This window comes from Camelus ferus, chromosome 18, assembly GCF_009834535.1.
Source record: "Camelus ferus isolate YT-003-E chromosome 18, BCGSAC_Cfer_1.0, whole genome shotgun sequence".
NCBI lineage: Eukaryota > Metazoa > Chordata > Mammalia > Artiodactyla > Camelidae > Camelus > Camelus ferus.
In genome coordinates, this window is record NC_045713.1 from 25,162,451 (window position 1) to 25,179,843 (window position 17,393).

Sequence of the window (17,393 nt, forward strand, 5' to 3'; positions counted from 1 at the left end):
AGGTAAATGCTCCAAATCACACAATCACTGCTTAACAAATGTCAGTTCCCTTTCTGTTTGTCAGGTAGACCAGTTGGCCTATTGCACTCAGGAAAAAAAATCAAGATGAATAATATCAAGGAATCTACTTTCCTCTTCTATTTTCCCTTAATCATGCCACTGCCTACCTGAAATTCTTCCCAACCTATCATTATTCCCAATCCTTTTCCCAAATCCCATCTGGAATCCCCTTGCTGTCACCTGTTTGGGATAATTGGACAAAGAGATGATTAAAAGTTAGAGTATGGGAGAGAGGAGAAGCAGAGGCGGAGTAGGAGCCAAGGCTGTTGTGAGCTTGAGGGGAATGGAGAGAGGACCGGTCAAGTGTAAGGGGCTGAGACTGAAGCTCTGACTTTCTGTGCAAAGGACCCTGAATTCCTTGAAGGATAGGAAAGCTAAGTGGGTGGAATCCTTTGTGGACTCACTCTTTCAGAAAAGCAGCTTCCCAACTTTGCAAATAGGTGTAGATTTGCCACAGAATGTTTTTGTGTTTGGCTGCCATCCAAAGCCAACTTTTTCTTGGCTCAATTAGAATAAACATCCACAATGACTCTGGGGAAACAAAGAGGGGAGTGAGAGAAATTTCAAGATTTTAAAAGTATCTTTGTAGACAGAGATTGCTGCAATTTGATGTGACTTTACAAAATAAAGAAGAAGGAGAAAATGAAGGAATTCTCAGGACAGAGTTTTTGGGGGTGTGGGATCAGTGAAAATCAGAAGTCTGGAGTATGACCTGTGTCAAGCTGAGGGGTCTGTGGAGTTAGGAGCAGAGATGCTGCCTGAGCCATCCTCCTCCTTCTCTTTTTTTGGTATTTTTCAAAGGAGTGTACAGAAAACCAATTATGCAGCTTTACCTCAATTAAATAACTCAAGGCGGTGACCTAGATCTGTGGGTCTCAGAATTGAGCGTGTCTAAGACAATCACCTTGACCTTTTATTTTCAAAAACAGGTTATTAGATATGCACTACTATATATAAAATAGATAAATGACAAGGACCTACGGTATAGCACAGGGAACTATAATGAATATCTTGTAATAACCTATAATAGAAAAGCATCTGAAAAAGAATATATAGATATGTAACTAAATCACTTTGCTGTATGCCTGAAACTAACATAACATTATAAATAAGTCAATTAAAAAAAAAAAAAGAAAAAGAAAGTAAAAAGAAGCAGGGGTAAAAAAAAATACCAAACAGATTATTGGGCACCATCTCCAAAGTTTCAAGTCCCTGATGGAAGTGGAAGTGATCAAAGGAATCGTTTTTGGAAAACATTAATTAGAAAGATCCTCTGATTCAGGTCTGGCAAATATGTTTCCATTCACATTTTAACATAATTGATTGAGAATGTCTGCTGAAGCACTCAACTGAGACAAACCCTGAGCTTGAGCCTATTGATTAGTGATGTCTGTCATGAGCAGGGAACAGAAAACTGTGGCATACATGCCATGTGTTTTCCATCCACACTCTAATCATTCATCACCCTGACATGGACCAAACACCTGGACACCAGGAAAACATATCCAGCTCATGCTGCAGTAAAACATGTGAGGAGAGGCTATAAAACTAAAATATGGTTTATCACAGAGATGGGAACAGTGCTATGGAGGACAGTGAAGGGAGCAAGGAACTATGTCTGGACAGTCAGAGAAGACTGTAGAACAAGTGAAACTTGAGCCTGATCTTGGAGAATGAATAGGAGCTTTTCCAGGTCAAAGAAGGGGGAAATATAGCTAAGCCAGAAAGGATAACACACATGAAAGAGAAAAAGGTTTTCTGGAATTTGGTTAAAAAATAAAATGTTAATTGGCTGAAACACAGGCTATTTCAGGTCTGATGGCAGGAGGCAAAGCTGCAAAGGTCATCTGGGATGCTAAGACCTGTCCTCCGTGGTTTTATGGATCCTTAGACCCCATAATGAAGGCAGTCACACAGAAGGTATCCGACAAATGTGGCAAGTGAAGGGATGCTGTCTTCTTGGTTCTCTCGCTCTCGTTGGCCAGATACTGTATATCACTGTCCTGTTTGATTCTCACAGCAACCCTACAAGTCTTTCTTAGTCTGTCTATTTCATAAATGAGAAGGTTAGGCTCCCAGAGGGTTCACCTTTTAGAGTTCATGTTTTAGCTCAGGACTTTTGGACAACTGCCTCCTGCCTTCAACCCAAGGTTGGGACTCTTACCCTGAGAATCAAATCCCTGGTCTGAGCAAAACATGTGAATGGAATGGAAATGCATCAACCGGAGAGTGTTCCTGAGAGTATAACCACAGGGCTACATAAAGGATATTAGCAGCTATGTCCTCAGGGCTCCACTAAAGTCAAAAGTGAAGCTGTTTATTTTAAAAATAAACCAAAATAAGTAAAGAAGAATGATGGTTCCACCATCCGCTGTGTGTGCGTTGGCCTGTGTGGAATGTCAGCATCAGGATGGGTTTTGACGTGGGGAAGAGTTAAGCCTTGAGTTATTATCAGAATTAGGGTGCTTTATTGGTTCACATTGTCCAATCTTCCCCAGCCATTATGGTTTTGCTGAAACATTAAACTACTTTAAACTTTCATTTTCCTCTTAAAACTAAATTAGTTTGGAGGAAATTTTATTTTCCCAGCTCTAGCACCAGCCTCGGGCAGAGGGAGTTACAGTAAAGCACACAGATAAACAACAATCACGGCCTAATTACTAAGTGGTAAGAGCGGTGTTTCTCGAGTTCCATTCGCTTTAGACCTTCTGGGGTCCTGGGGAGAGGCAGCTGTCTAGCAGATTTGCTCAGGAAGCTCTGTGGTCTCATGCGGTCATCCTCCTGCGCCTCTGGCTGTGGAGAGGGGAAGAGCAAAGAAACTTATGAAGCACCCACTATGTGCCTGCACTATTAGGTTGTAAAAAATGTTACTCTCACTTCTAGTACTATGAGAATCCCATTTTATAGATAAGAATCCTTGAGGTTAAGTCCAATAGGTAGAGGACAGTTGGCTGAGGACCATTTATATCCCCAAAAATACGCAGGGAATTTTTTTTAACTCTAGCAGAAGCCTACTACTTCAGCCTGAGCCACCTCCCTGCTTTGGGGAAATAACTTCTCCTTTTATTCCAACCATACATACAAGCCCCCAAAACAGTCACGTGCTTAAAGCTGAGCCAATCGCAGAACCTCACCACTGTGGCCACAGTGATTGATCCAAGGATGGGGGAACAAGATGAAAGCCAAACCAGTCACACTTCTTCCCCAGGGTATTTCCACCTGAGGCTGGAGGTAGAGTTGTACTCTACCAGGTGGAGAAGCTACAAAAACGTAACATGGAGGCAGGTGAAAGCCATTCTCAGAAAGACCAAAACAAACAAACAAAAACAACTTGGCAGGCATAGAGGGGAAAGCTGAGAGTTGGCAGGAGAAATAGACCCTGGCTGTATTCCCAACCTGTCCATAGTTAGATTTCTCAAGCGCACAACCCACCATCACCTTTTGCCCTCCATGAGTCGAGTCAGGATGGGCTTCCATCATTTGCAAACGAGAGTCCTGTGACAACCTCGTTGCCATTTACTGGACACGCACTAATACCAGGCACTAATCTCACCTTTACTGGTGTTAAATCCAAAGAACTTGCTGAGTACCAACGATACTTCCATTTGGCATTTAAGGAAACTGCGGCACAGAGGTATTAAAGTGAGGTTACAAAGCTAGAGCTTCAAAAACGAAAATGTTGAACATAGAGGGTTCTCTTTTATCAATGCTTTCTTGCAAACTTTGGGATAGAGACTGAGAAACCCATGTCACGGATGGGGAAAACAAGTCTCAAAGTTTAAGCCTCAGTGTGGTGGAGCAAGGATTCGGACCTAACTCTAGAACTAACAGTCTTAATCTCTACCCTCAATTACCTCAAGATAAAATCTTCCTTCCTGTTGGATCTGCTCAGATGCCTCATGGGTTCACGGCCCTTCACTGATCTCTTTTTACTTCTACAAATGGAAATACCTTTATTGTGTTTTCTCTTTCTGCTGAATCTAAAGATGACACATGCTACCTGATGTTGTTCTCATCGGCGGTGCCCCAGCCTGCAGAGGGTGAGGACTGAAACTTCCTGTTACACAACTGTTCCGAACTTCCAGGGCTGATTGCCCGTGGCAGAAGCAGCCCCAGACCGGCCGGAGTGTTTGATGCTGCCACAGCGTGTCAGGCTGCCTAGGCATTTGCTAGTCCCTTTTAATTTTGAGAGCAAGGGAGAGAGTCTGGCAGTGTGAAACAGAAAGGGGAAGCAGAAAGACAAGGAGAGAGAAGGGCAAGGTGAGATGAAATAGTGCTTCTGCAAAGCAGCAGTCAAGAGAAAACTGATACCAGGAGTGCTCATTCCGCCGCCAGGGTCCTGATGGACAGGACTTGTGGGGATGCTCCTGAAAATGAGAATTTGGCCAAGGTAACCTTGCACACAAAGATGCTTCATTCGCCAAGGAACCCAAGACACCTCCTGAGTGGGCACAGCAGTGGGCTTGGTTTGAGAAGAATTCCTTGTCTTCCCATCAGACCTTGTCTCTCTGCAGAAACAAACCTCCCACCCATGCACGTCTGCAAGTGGCATCTTTGGAGTGAGAGGAGGTGCCTTCAGTAGCAACTGCCTGTGATCCTAGCATGACTGGAGTCTGGTGTCACAGTGTGAGTCTCTGGGCAGCAAATATTGATATGGTCTCGACTGACCGGGTGGCCCAGGCAGCCTCCCTCCTCCAGCCCCCTACTGTCAGCAGATAGGGAGGGGGTCCCCGGAGAAAGAGAACCAGGCTTGACTTTCTTGACAGCAGAGAAGCCGTTTTTGGCCTAAGCCATTTTGGGATCTGAGTCTGGCCACAAGGCTTGCCCTTGAACAGGTCTCAGTAATCAATGATCTTAAGGGAACAAAAGAATGAAGAAACAAATGACTGTTATCAAGGAAGAGAAGCAACAGTAGCAGAGATAATCCATCAGCTGCAAAGTCTCCCAGTTCTGTTTCAGTGGTAAAGATTAGCCTGAAATGCTCAACCAGCAGGTCAACGGGAACCTAAGGGATGATGATATTGACCTTTTCTGACCCTTGTGACTTCAGTCAACTAAAGCTTGGACTCCGTACACTGCCCAAAGCCCCTTCATGAATATGCATGTACCCTTAGCTTAAAACTTCCCCAATTTTGCTGTTGGGGGAGACACTCCTTTGGGAAAGATCCCCAGTGTTCTCCTTACTTGCAGCAAGTAATAAATCCTTCCTTCTCCCAGTCTTCGGCTTGGTTGTGTCTTTTTGTTCAACATGCACCAAGAGGCAACCCCAGTTTTGGGGTAACACCACTCATGATTTCCATCAAACTACTCCCAGAGATAGAGTCATCTTGGTTCCAGGTTGGGGTTGGGATGGGGCTTTGGGATAAGAGTTGTATTCATTTTTTTTGCTGCTATAACAAATTATTGCAAATGTAGAGGCACACAAATTTATAATCTTACGCCCCTGGAGTCCAAAGTGGATCTCACTGGGCTAAAATCAAGATGCTGGCAGGGTTGCATTCCTTTCTGGATACTCAAGGAAGGATTCATTTCCTTGTCTTTTCAGCTTCCAGCAGTTGCCTGGAAGATGGCCCCTTCCTCCAGCTTCAGTCAGTGACATGGAGCCAAGTTCTTCTTACACCGTCATCTCTCCGACTCTCCTGTCTGTCTCCCTTTCCCACTTATAAGAGGATGTTCCCACTTATAAGTGATACAGGAAAGGGGGTGGGGGCACACGAGAGGATGGCCGTGTCCCAAGTCTTAGTTGAGTCCCTGGGATGCACCCCATCAGGTGAGAGTCCTTGGCTTCTCACAGGAAAGGATTCAAGAGAGAGCCACAGTTCAGTCGAAGCAGACTTATTTAGAGAGATGTACACGGGGGTGGGGTGTTTAAAGTAAAAGTAGATACACACTCCATAGACAAAGTGCAAGCCATCTCGAAAGGCAAGAGAGCGAGTGACCAAGAGGCGCTGTGTTGCTAGTTTTTATACGCTAACAAGTGAGAATGTTATTCCAGCTACCTTGGGGAAGGGGCGGAGATTCCCAGGAATTGGGCCACCGCCCTCTTTCTGACCTTTCGTGGTTAGCCTCGGAATTGCCGCCATGCCTGTGGGTGTGTCATTCACCATGCTAGTACCTTACAACGTGTATAATGTAGCTCAAGGTCCGCTGGAGGTCGAATCTCCCGCCATCCTGGGCCTCAGGAATCTATCGGGATTTGAATTCTGTGCCATCTTAGTGCCAATTGCTGTGTCCTTCCTTTAATGGCTGTGTCCTACCCCCTTCCCTCCTGTCTCGTAAGGATCCCTGTGGTTACACGGACCCACCTGGGTAGTCCAGGGGAATCTCCCCATCTCAAGGTCAGCTGATTAGCCGCCTTCGTTCCTCTTCGCCATGCCATGTAACAAGTTCACAGATTCCAGAGATGAGATCATGGGTATCTGCGAGGAGGGTCCTTATTCTGCCTACCAAGGGGGGTTAGCAGAATTCTTAAAAACACCTTCAGTGACCCTGCCACCCTACTTCTGGGCACAGAAAGAAGACCGGAGCAGAGAGACTCAGCAATAAACTTGGCAACGCTTGCCCCACCCTTCGGAGCAGAAAATGCAGCTGTCATCATCTAGAGAAATACATGTGTGCACACAGAGGTGGATCTATAGACATCTGCTGGAGCGGCAAAAAAACAGAGAAAACAATTTAACTGTCTATGCACACAGACCCGTCTAACACGGTGTTGGTACAACAGAACTGTGGCGACCACTCCCACCAGACCAAAGATGATGCTGGTTTGCATGAACAATTATGGAAACATCTCCAAGACGGCATCCCCTTTATTGGAAAAGAACAACACAAGTCTCCATGCACACGCAAATACCGCACCCTCTCCTGTCAAAGTAGCAATAACTCGCTCGCACCGTGGGCCTCTCTCAGGCCGCCGTGTGCTCACCGGGTCAACCCAGGTCGTGGTTCGTCCACCAGGATGTTGGTTCAAAGAAAGCACAAGGGTCACGTCAGAGGCTTCTGGGAGTTTTGAGGGTGTGGCTGTGGGGTGTCAGTGCGTCCTGACACGCAGGCGCAGCTGGACACACTAGAGGCCATGAGTCAGGCTGCCGGGGGGGGCCAAGAGGGGGTTGGTGCAAACTTATGTTGTGTCGCCAGGGTTGGGAGGGATCAGCTGCCAGGACAACGGGTTCAGATTCTCAGACCATGGACAGGATGCCTGTGCAAAGCCGCTGCTGCCCGAGGAGCATCTTCAGGCTGGGGGTGGGCTCTCCGTGACTGTTCAAACGTCCTCCCAGTCAGAGCACATTCCAGGTGCATATTAAGTTTTAAAGGGCTCAGAAATGGAGTTAGCTTGCCTTCTTCTCTCAGGTTGAATATCACAGTTAAAGACACTAAGAAAGGCTCCCCCTCTGTTTCTGTCTATGGTGTACTTTTCTCTTTGCACTCTCCCTACCTCCCTCTCTCTCCGGGCGTATGTGTGCCTGTGTGCGCACACACATTTCTCGCCGTACGTGTGTGTGTCTGCATCTGTGTGTTTCTCTCCTTTGGTATCTCTGTGCCTCTTTTGATTGTCCTCGAGGCTCTGGTCTGAACTCTTTCATCTTCCCCTTTTCCTGATTCCTCCCCCGAATTCTTCTCCCATCTCTGTCACTCCGTGTCAGTCCCCCTCCGTCATGCCTGTCTCTTTGACCCTCTTCTCATCCTTCTCTTGTCTGCCAAAGGAGAGTGAGGGAGAAAAGAGAACGCCCTGACTCTGTCCCCCTTCCCTTTCTTCTCTCTCCATCAGTCCCAGGGCCTGAGCTCTGCCCACACAACACCCTGCAGCGAGAGCTCCTGGGGCCAAGTCAGCCCCAAGCAGAACAGAAGCAGAGCCCGCCCTTCCACATCCCAGCCACCAGTGGGTTCAGCAGGACTGTTGCTATTTTTCAGGAGGCTGCAGTGTTCCCAGTCTTTGATTCTTTCCCAGAAAAGCAGAAACCACCAGCTTGTCCAGATCCCCGTATGAATGCCATGGACCAGCTTATAGTCAGCAGTTTTGTTGTTAACTTTCTCCATAAAGAAACTCTTCTACTCAAGAACTGTTTGGGAAAGAGGCTGAGAGAAAAGGAAAAAAAAAAAAAAAGAAAGAAAGAATCATTGTGTACCCAACTCTTGTCAGCTGCAGATTTTTTCCTCCTGTTTTATGTATCTAGTCATAATCTCGCACACATAAAATTTAAGCACCACTGCATTGTTAGCATTTTGCAGAGAGAAATTTTCTAATTCAATACCACCAATTTACTTGAAAGAAGAGCTGGAGTCGGTATTTACAGCTAATGGGCCGGGGCTTGCTTATAACGCACCTGGTGAACAGGGTGACAGGTGCCACTGGTGTCTCTTTATTCCACTCCTCATCTGTGTAACATACAGGCTTATCATAAACATGCTGCTTCTGTGACAGGGACAAAGGCCCGCTCTTGGTCTCTTGTTCGGGAACATGGCAGTGGTGCTGGGGGAAATATTGGACTTCGGAGCCCCCAGAGCTGGGCTTACGTCCTGATTTCTTCACTTACTATCGTGGTTACTTGGGCAAATCACTGCACCTTGCCGAGTTGTACTGCTGACTCCTTAAGTGCAAAATAAGGATAATGATCTTATTTCTCAAGCTGTAAGGATGGCATGAAATGTTATGTGTACGTGTCCCCAGTACATACATACACTGCACATACACTGTTCAAGCTAGTCAGTGTCCACTCTCCTCTTCCTTCCAGATCAGGGCGCAGTGTCTGGCAAATTGAGTTGCTCCATCAATGGTTGAAAGAGTGTCTTGGGGCTTGGGTGGGCTGTGGGTGCCTGGGATCAGCCTCCCTGCTTCTGGCAGGTGGTAAGGCTTCATGGCAGCCTCCAAGCTATGATTTAGAAAACCCCTTCCCTCTTTCTGCTTCCAAAGTCTTTCCTGCTCAGGCATTTTACAGTTTTAGGATTCCAAGAGAAGACTGCTGGAGGAGGTCTATATGAGTCAAGACTCTCTTTAAGGGCAAAAATCCGTATCAAATTGCTTTAAGCAATCAAGGGTAATATCAGATTATATAACTGGCTATTCAAGGGACAGCCACCTTCAGGCATGGCTAGATCCAGGAGTCAGTGGCTCTTGCTGAAGTTTGTTCACTCTGACTTGTACTTCTGTTCTCCTCTGAGTTGGTGCTAAGACAGCTCTCTTCATGAGGTGGGTCTTACATTCCTGCATTCCAATGGTTTTAATTTAAAATAGGGGTTGGCAATGGGGAGAATCCAGTAGCCCACCTGTTTTTGTAAATAGTTTTATTGGAACACAGCCACGCTCATCCATTTATGTATTTTGTCTGTGGCTACTTTCCCTCTACAACAGCAGCTTTGGGTAGTTGTGACTCAGATGGTATAAGCCTAAATAAAGATCCTCCTGGATCTTTACAGAAAACACTTGCCACCCTGTGATCTAAAAGAAAGATTCCTTCCTTTGCCCTGTGCAGGTGTAAACTCTCAAGAGTCAGGCTTGGGTCTGGGTTCTCCCCCTGAATCGCTCACTGCCAGGGCTGGAGAAAGCTCTGGTTGGCCAGCCTTCCTCATGGGCCTGCCCTGTGGCTGGGGGTAGAAACGGGGCAGGGCACCTCGACTGAAAGCCCCACTGAGGCCACAGGGAATGGGACAGGGACACTTCTCCTGAGGAAGAGCCAAGGACTGTTACTTGAAGAAGAGGGAAGGGATGCTGGACAGGCAAGAACAAGGGAGCCCGTTACAAAGGTGTGAATGAATCAAAATAGGTGTTGGAGCCCAAGGGCATAGGTACAGATGGAAGAGTCCCTGCCTGTTGAAAGCATCCAGTCCCCAACAATTCACTTTGACCTGAGTTTGAGTCAAGGAGCAGACATTTATTTTCTGGAAGAAGGACTGTCACGGATTCCTGTGATCAAGAATTCCAGGGCTGTCCCGTCTTCACTGATGACTCAGCAGAGGGAAGAGAAAACGAAATAAAACACTATTGATCCTTCAGTTCAAGATACTGCCAAGGGCGGAGGCTGAATTGCTCAAACCTCTTAAACCAGAGCCATAATCTGAAGCTGGAAATGACCCTTCAGACACTCCCAGCAGCCCCTTAGCTCTGGTTAAAGGGCTGGAGAAGCTAACGCTTTACCCGGCGGGGCTATGAAACTACCCAAACAATTTAGACCAGGAATGTAAATACAGGACTGTCAGTCCCCCTTCTGCCAAGAGCGTGGAAGACATAGCTAATCCATCACAGAGTTCTTTTCCCTCAATTAACAGAGCAAGTAATGCACTCACCACTAGTTAGTAGCAGCATTAAGTTTATTTATCTTTCCTGGGTAGCCAGCCCCCAGATTCCTTGTCTGGCCACAAAGAGCCAGCAGTGCCTCCCCATTCCAAACTCCTGCCCATCCTCCCAACTCCTCAACCACTTTTCTCCATCAGTGCCCAGACGGACAATCTTTTTGTTCAAAAGCATTAAATGACAAACCAAATGTCCATCAACGGACAAGTGGATAAACACAACATGGAATATACATAGAATGGAATATTATCCAGCCTTGAAAAAGAAGGCAATTCTGACACACACTACAACATGGATGAACCTTAAAGTTTTTATGCTGAGCAAAATAAGCCACACATGAAAGGACAGATATTGTATGATTCCACTGGCGTGAGTTACATGGAGTAGTCAAATTCAACGAGACAAAGTAGAATGGTTGTTACCAGGGCCTGGGGAGGAGAAGGAGTGGGGAATTACTGTTTAAGGGGTACAGAGTTTCAGTTTGGGAAGATGAAGAAGTTCTGGTGATGGATGGTGATGATAGTCACGCGATAATGTAAATGTGCTTAAATGCCACCGAACTGTGCGCTTTAAAATGGCTTAAAAAGTAAATTTTATGTTTTGTGTTAAAAAAAAGTAAATGGCTTTGCACTACCAGCATGGTATTTAGGTTCTCTACCGTTTCCATCCGTAATTCCATCTTTATTTCCCCTATTTTTCATATTTTTAATGCTCCTACCACAGGTTACTTTCCCGAGATGTCCTCCATGTTGGTTGGTTTTTATCACCATCTCTAACTCAAGCAACTTCCCAGGCCCGTGGATTGGACTACGGTAGCTGAATTTCTTTTTGCCCAAGACATTCATTCATCCTCCCTTTTCATTCCTTTCCGGGCCCCTTTTTCACTCTATGTGACCTCAGTATCCTGCAAATCTTACTCTAAACCCACTCTTCTTCTTCTTTCATACTCACTTGATTTCTTCCAGGCAGGTTTCATCTCTCTCCTCATGCCTCCCCCACCGTCCGTTCCCCTTGTTCTAGAATTCATTGTGCCCCAGTCCTTCTCCTCTACCTTCTCAGCTTGATAATGCAGGCTCACAGCAAGTCCAGATGTGCGTGGCCCTTGAGAAACGTGTCCCTGTCATGCCCGACAAACCTGGGACATTTGTTCTCAAACCTTCTTGTGCGTAAGCTTACCTGGGACTTTGCATCAAATGCAGATTCTGGCTCCCCAGAGATTCTGGTTGCGTTTCTCTAATGCAGGTGGTCCATGGGCCACACTTTGAGAAAAACAGCTCTAGAACCTAAGGCACGTTTTAAACATCCGTCTGTGATCATATCAGCCCAAGGCTGGGGTAGGCAGCAGCTGGCATTAAGTTGAGAAAGCTGCATTATATACCTACGTATAATATTTCTTTACATTTCACTCCACCTTTCATTTCATGTCCAATCGATTTCTTACTTAGTTTTGTGCAATTACTATTAAATACTGTCGTTTTGATACCTTGTCTTTCTACAAGGAGCATAATTAAGATGCTTTCCCAGGTGTTGTCTCTTTCCACTCAGTCAGTCACACCTGGGCTGCTGTAACCGCTGTGGTGATAAACCACAAACAGGCACCACCCTCCTTATGATGAGAGGCACCTCATTTGTAGGCATGGTGCGTAGGCGGCAACACCCAGCCTCCGTTCATTCATCCAACTGAGATCTACTGAATTTTAGTCATCCCAGCACTGTGCCATGTGAACGTGTCCTGGGAATCTAGACAAATAGAAGATTAAATAATCTATCAATTAGAAGAACCAGGCTGGTAATCTGAGAGGCTAAACGAATAGCAGTTGATAAAGCAGCTGTCCAGAGAGACATAAAAGAGGAAGAATGCCTCTAATCCACTAATTAACCACGGTCTGTCTTACTTCTCATTGCCTGCCTCTCCAAAACCCTTAATTCAGCAAACTCAAGCTTTTGTCTTTAAACCATCATGGCAACCAAGGGAGTGAAATATGCCAGGTTAGGATCATGTTTCTTCTGTAAAAAAATTTAAGTATACAATACATTATTATTAACTATAGTCACCATGCTGTACATTAGGTTTCTAGAACTTATTCATCAGGTAACTGAGAATTTGTGCCCTTTGATCAATATTTCCCTTTTTCTCCCATCCCCCAGCCTCTCCCAGCCTCTAGTAACCACCATCCTACTCTGTATCTATGAGTTCTAGTCTTTTAGTTTCCGCGTGTAAGTGGGATCACACAGTATTTGTCTTCTGTGTTTGACTTACTTCACTGAACCCAATGTCCTCCAGGTTCACCCATGTTATTGCAGATGGCAGGATTCTTTACTGAATAATGTAAATGTAATATAATGTTTCACTGTGTATGTAACACCACACTGTCTTTATCCATTCATCCATCAACAACCATTTAGATTGTTTCCATATCTTGGCTGTTGTGAATAACGCTGCAGTGAACACGGGAGTGTAGATACCTCTTCAAGACACTGATTTCATTTCCTTTGGATATATACCCAGAGTGGGATTGCTGGATTGTGTGGTACTTTTGTAGCTAATTTTTTGAGGAACCTCCGTACTGTTCTCCATAATGGCTGTACAAATTTACATCCCTACCAACAGTGCACAAGGGTTCCCCCTTCTCCACATCTTTGCCAATACTTGTCAACCTTTCGACTTGTTGCTGGTAGCCTTCCTAACAGAATGGGAGAAAATATTTACACACCATATATCTGATAAGGGGTTAATATCCAACATATATAAGGAACTCGTACAACTCAATAGCAAAAAAAAACAACTAAATGGATTTAAAAAATGAGTAGAGGACCTAAATAGACCTTTTCGCAAAGAAGACATACAGATGGCCAACAATTACATGAAAAGATGCTCAGCATCACTAATCATCAGGGAGATGCAAATAAAAACCACACTGAGCTATCCCCTTGGACCTGCCTGGATCATATTTCATTCCTGGCACTGAAAAGAGGAGCCTGGGACAGTCCTAACCCAACCGTAAAGGCTGGGAGTCAGACAGGGGTAGTTCCCCAAAGCAAGCTGCCTTGCTATAATCAGAAGAAGGTGAGGGTTGCTGCTAACCCTACCAGACGCTCTTTTCAGCACCCTCTCTCCGTTCTGAATCCAGATGGATAACCCCATTGCTCCCAGGGACCATGACTCCTTCCGGGACTCCCATCCCTGTCCCCAGTCTTTGCCCACCAGCTTCCTTGGGCTTCATATCCTGTCCCTGAAACTTGCCTGCGTCTGGCCTGACAGGATGAGGAATTGGGAACCGGCTACTGGCAATGGAAGAGGCAGACAGTCTCTGCTTATTTCCATGACAAATGAGCACCTGTCAGAGAGGAACTTAGAGAAAGACATGGCCCCTAAAGATGTCTCACTTGTAGACTTTAAAAATTTCTGCTGCACCCTGGTATGGCTATTAATTCATATTATTACTATCTTTCACCAAGATGGATGGAAATACTAACTGCTCCTTTCCATGAATCTCTCCATAGTCATACTTATTTTTAGACAAACAACAATCTAAGGACAAATGATTGACTCTTGACATCTGGCACATTTTGTGAAGTGGATAAGGAAGAGGGCAATGAGGTTGAATTTCTATAATCAAGCTCCCTGTGCCACTCGGCCGGCCACCATCCTGGACCCTCTGTTCTGCTGCTCTCCTCCCCAGTGCTCCCAGAGCTGCCACCCTCCTGCCTGTCCCTCTTTGCCCGTCCTCTCCTTTCTGTGGCCACGCCCTGGGTGCCTTAGTTTAGAGGCAGAGAAAGGGAGAGACCTCTTTGAAATAAAAGCATGGCGATGGAAGAAAAGGGGTTTATGGAATCAAACACACAAGACCCAAATCCTGTTGCTTGTTCCTTAGCTGTGTGACCTTGAGATGTTAGCAGTCCCTCAAAGCTGCCTCACAGCAAATCAGAGCAAATTCTGTTGCAATATACGGTCTGGCCATTGCCCATTGGTCTATTCGATCTGTCCGTATCCTCGCCAGTAAAGCGGAGATGAAAATGATCCCTAAGTCAAAGACTGTAGGGGACGTAGTAATAAGACATGATATAAAAATCACTTGCCTTCATGCCTGGCATTCATTCATACCTTCTCCAAATGTTTTTCAAGCACCTTTTCTGGTGATGGGGCTACTGTGATGGGCAAACAGGAAAGGTTCCTAACCCCACGGAACTCACATTCTAGTGGCAATTCGCAGCTCCTAACGCAGCAAACGATAAATTAAAAAAATATTTTCAGACAGTGGTAAATGCTATGAAGAAAGACAAAGAGGGCCTGGGAGCATGGTTCATCGGGAAGTGGGGCAGGCTGGTACTTTAGAGGGGTGGTCAGGAAAGACCTCTTCATAAACATGCTATTCAGACCTAAAGGAGCCAGCCCTGCGATGGCCTGGAGGAGAGGAATCCAGACAGGGGAATAGAGAGTGCACAGCCCCAAGTGTGGCAGAGCGTCATCACAGAGCGTGATGAAGGCCGGGGGGGCTGGAATGGGGCGAGCTCTGGGGAGAGATGAGGATACAGCCCAGAGAGACAGGCCACAGGTCAGCCTACAGAGAGGGCTTTGGCTTTTTTTTTTAAATCAAAGTATAGTGGATTTACAATGTTGTGTTAGTAATTTAGTTATACACATATACACACACACATATATTCTTTGTCATTATAGGTTACTACAAGACATTGAAAGTAGTTCCCTGTGCTCTACAGTGGATCTTATTATCTATTTTATATATAGTAGCTTGCATCTCCAAATCCCAAACTCCTGATTTATCCCTCCCCACCCCCTTTCCCCTTTGGTAACCATAAGTTTGCTTTCTATGACTGTTTGTCTGTTTCTGTTTTGAAATAAGTTTATTTGTGTAATTTTTTTAGATTCTACATACAAATGATATCATATGATATTTGCCATTCCCTGTCTGACCTACTTCACTTGGTACGATCACCTCTGGGTCCATCCATGTTGCTGCAAATGGCATTATTTCATTCTTTTGGGCTTTTATTTTTAAAGCAAAGCTGGTGGGTTAAAAGGGGTAGTGCCACGTAACCTGATCTGCATTTCCAACGGATCATCCAGACTTAAGAACCTATTCTGGTGCTGTGGGCAGGAGGGGGGTGGCTTGGACCCAGGCAGCAGCAGAGATGGAGGGAAGTTATCTGAAGTGTGTGTGTTGGACGCAGAGCCAACAGACCTTGCTGATGAGTGGGACCTGGAGAAAGGGAAGGATGAGAGAGGAGGCAGAGATGGTTCCTGGGTGCAGCGAGTTGAGGAGCCATAATTAGTACCTTAATTGCTATTGATCACCAGTTGCTAAGAAGAGGTAGGAGTAAGGAGAGAAGTGAGGCTGGAGAAGGGGGAGGGAGATGTGCCTCAAGCCTGTTTTGAAAACACATGAAAAAAACCTCTGTGGTCCAGAGGTCTCTGTACACACAGGCAGTCCCTAGATTTTTGTCCTCTCTCTTCTGATCCTGACACGGCCGCCTAGAAAAACCAAACCATGCCTCTGGCAGCCCCCTCCCTTCCCTTCCACGGGGAGGAGGGGGAGACGGGTTTCCATGGCCAAACTTTCCTAATTACCTTCACAGCAGCTCTCAGGTCCCTGGAGGACTCTCCTGAAAAAGAGAAATTGCCTCTAGATGTGGGCCCCAAGCAGGGAGCAGGCCTGCGATTGGCCCGAGATAATTGGGCTGCTGTCTGGGTCTCCAGGAACGGGCTGTTCAGGAACATTAGCTGAGGCCACCGGCGTCTTGCTGGGCCGGGGCTTGCGGAGAGACAGAATGAAACACGCCGGGGGGCGGCGGGGGGGTGGAGTGGTGTCCTGGTCATCAGAAGCTCCGCTGGGACCCGGGGCTGCCTTGGGTCCCCAGGAGTGGGGGCGCAGAGCAGGGAGAACTGAGCCACCTGCACTGCTGGGAGCTATGGCATCTTCTCTGGGTCGTTCTAAGAACTGCCTTCCCCTTCAGACATGTTACCGGTGTTCTTCAACAATTAAGGGAAATGATGGATGTGAAAGTGTCTAGAAGAGTCTCTGGAATGTCCAATTAATATGGTCCCTTCCATGGAATCACTCTTGAAGTGGTTTTGTTTTTGTTTTGTTTTGTTTTGTTTTTTGGCCCCAGCACCCAGCGCAAACCACAGGAACCCCCAGGCTCTTCCTGGATCCCTCAGTGAGGTTGAACTCCCCTCCCCCACGCCCCCACAACAGCCCTCGTCTGCACCTTCCATATGGCCCCCGGCTCCCACTGAAGCCATCTGATGGATGATTAACAAGGTCCCTGTTAGAACAACAGCTAACATTCTCTGTTTACAGGGTGCCAGACCCTGCACTGAGCATTTCCCATGTGTTATCCCATGTCATCCTCCCGTCTTTCCAGGGGGCAAATGCGATTACCATCTCCATTGTGGGGATAAGGAAACAGATGCTCAGAAAGTCTAAAACACTTTCCCAAGGTTGCCCCGTCAATAAATGAGAGAGCTGGGCTTCAAACCCCTGTCTTGTTTGACACCAGCCCCCACACCATGGCCCCCACACTGTACCTGGATGACAGCGTCCATCTACCACCTACCTGCATTTGCTCACCTCTGTTTTCTCTGTGAAGGTTTATAATAGCCCGGGCAAGAGGAATTATTCTCTCTCTTCTCTGTCAGACCCATTTCACAGATGAAAAAAATCAGGGTCCTGCAGGCTAGAGTAACTGACTCCATACCAAGAGCCACTAAGCTCTTTTTTACCTCAATTGATGGATTTTAGCCTAAAGGGTGTTGGGGTGAGAGACAAGGACACAGCATCACAATATAGCCTTTTCCCATCAGCACAGCCTCTCCCTTAGAGAACAAAAGTCTAGCTTGTCCTAAAACTTCATTGCTGGGTGTAAACTTGAAGTTGAAACCTCATTTCTAACTCTGGGATTAACTCATTCACCCTTGGGTTTGGGATGGAAGAATTAACAGCCATCAGTTATTTTCCTAGTACTTGTCACATGTTCGCTGAAGGGTGAAGGTGTTGAGATCAGCAGTGACGACCCCAGAAGAAAA

At 46.1% G+C, this 17,393-nt stretch overlaps 1 protein-coding gene across 1 annotated transcript in view; it reads right to left on the bottom strand.

Annotated features, from left to right (window-relative positions):
* Nucleotides 1–2,717: 2,717 nt before the first annotated feature.
* TMEM114 (transmembrane protein 114) overlaps nucleotides 2,718–17,393 on the bottom strand; it is a 63,195-nt gene continuing 48,519 nt past the window's right edge. The window contains exon 3 of the mRNA XM_032459469.1: nucleotides 2,718–2,853. Within this exon, the coding sequence (XP_032315360.1) occupies nucleotides 2,834–2,853 (20 nt within the window). The 3' untranslated portion in view covers nucleotides 2,718–2,833. The remainder of the gene's footprint in view (nucleotides 2,854–17,393) is intronic.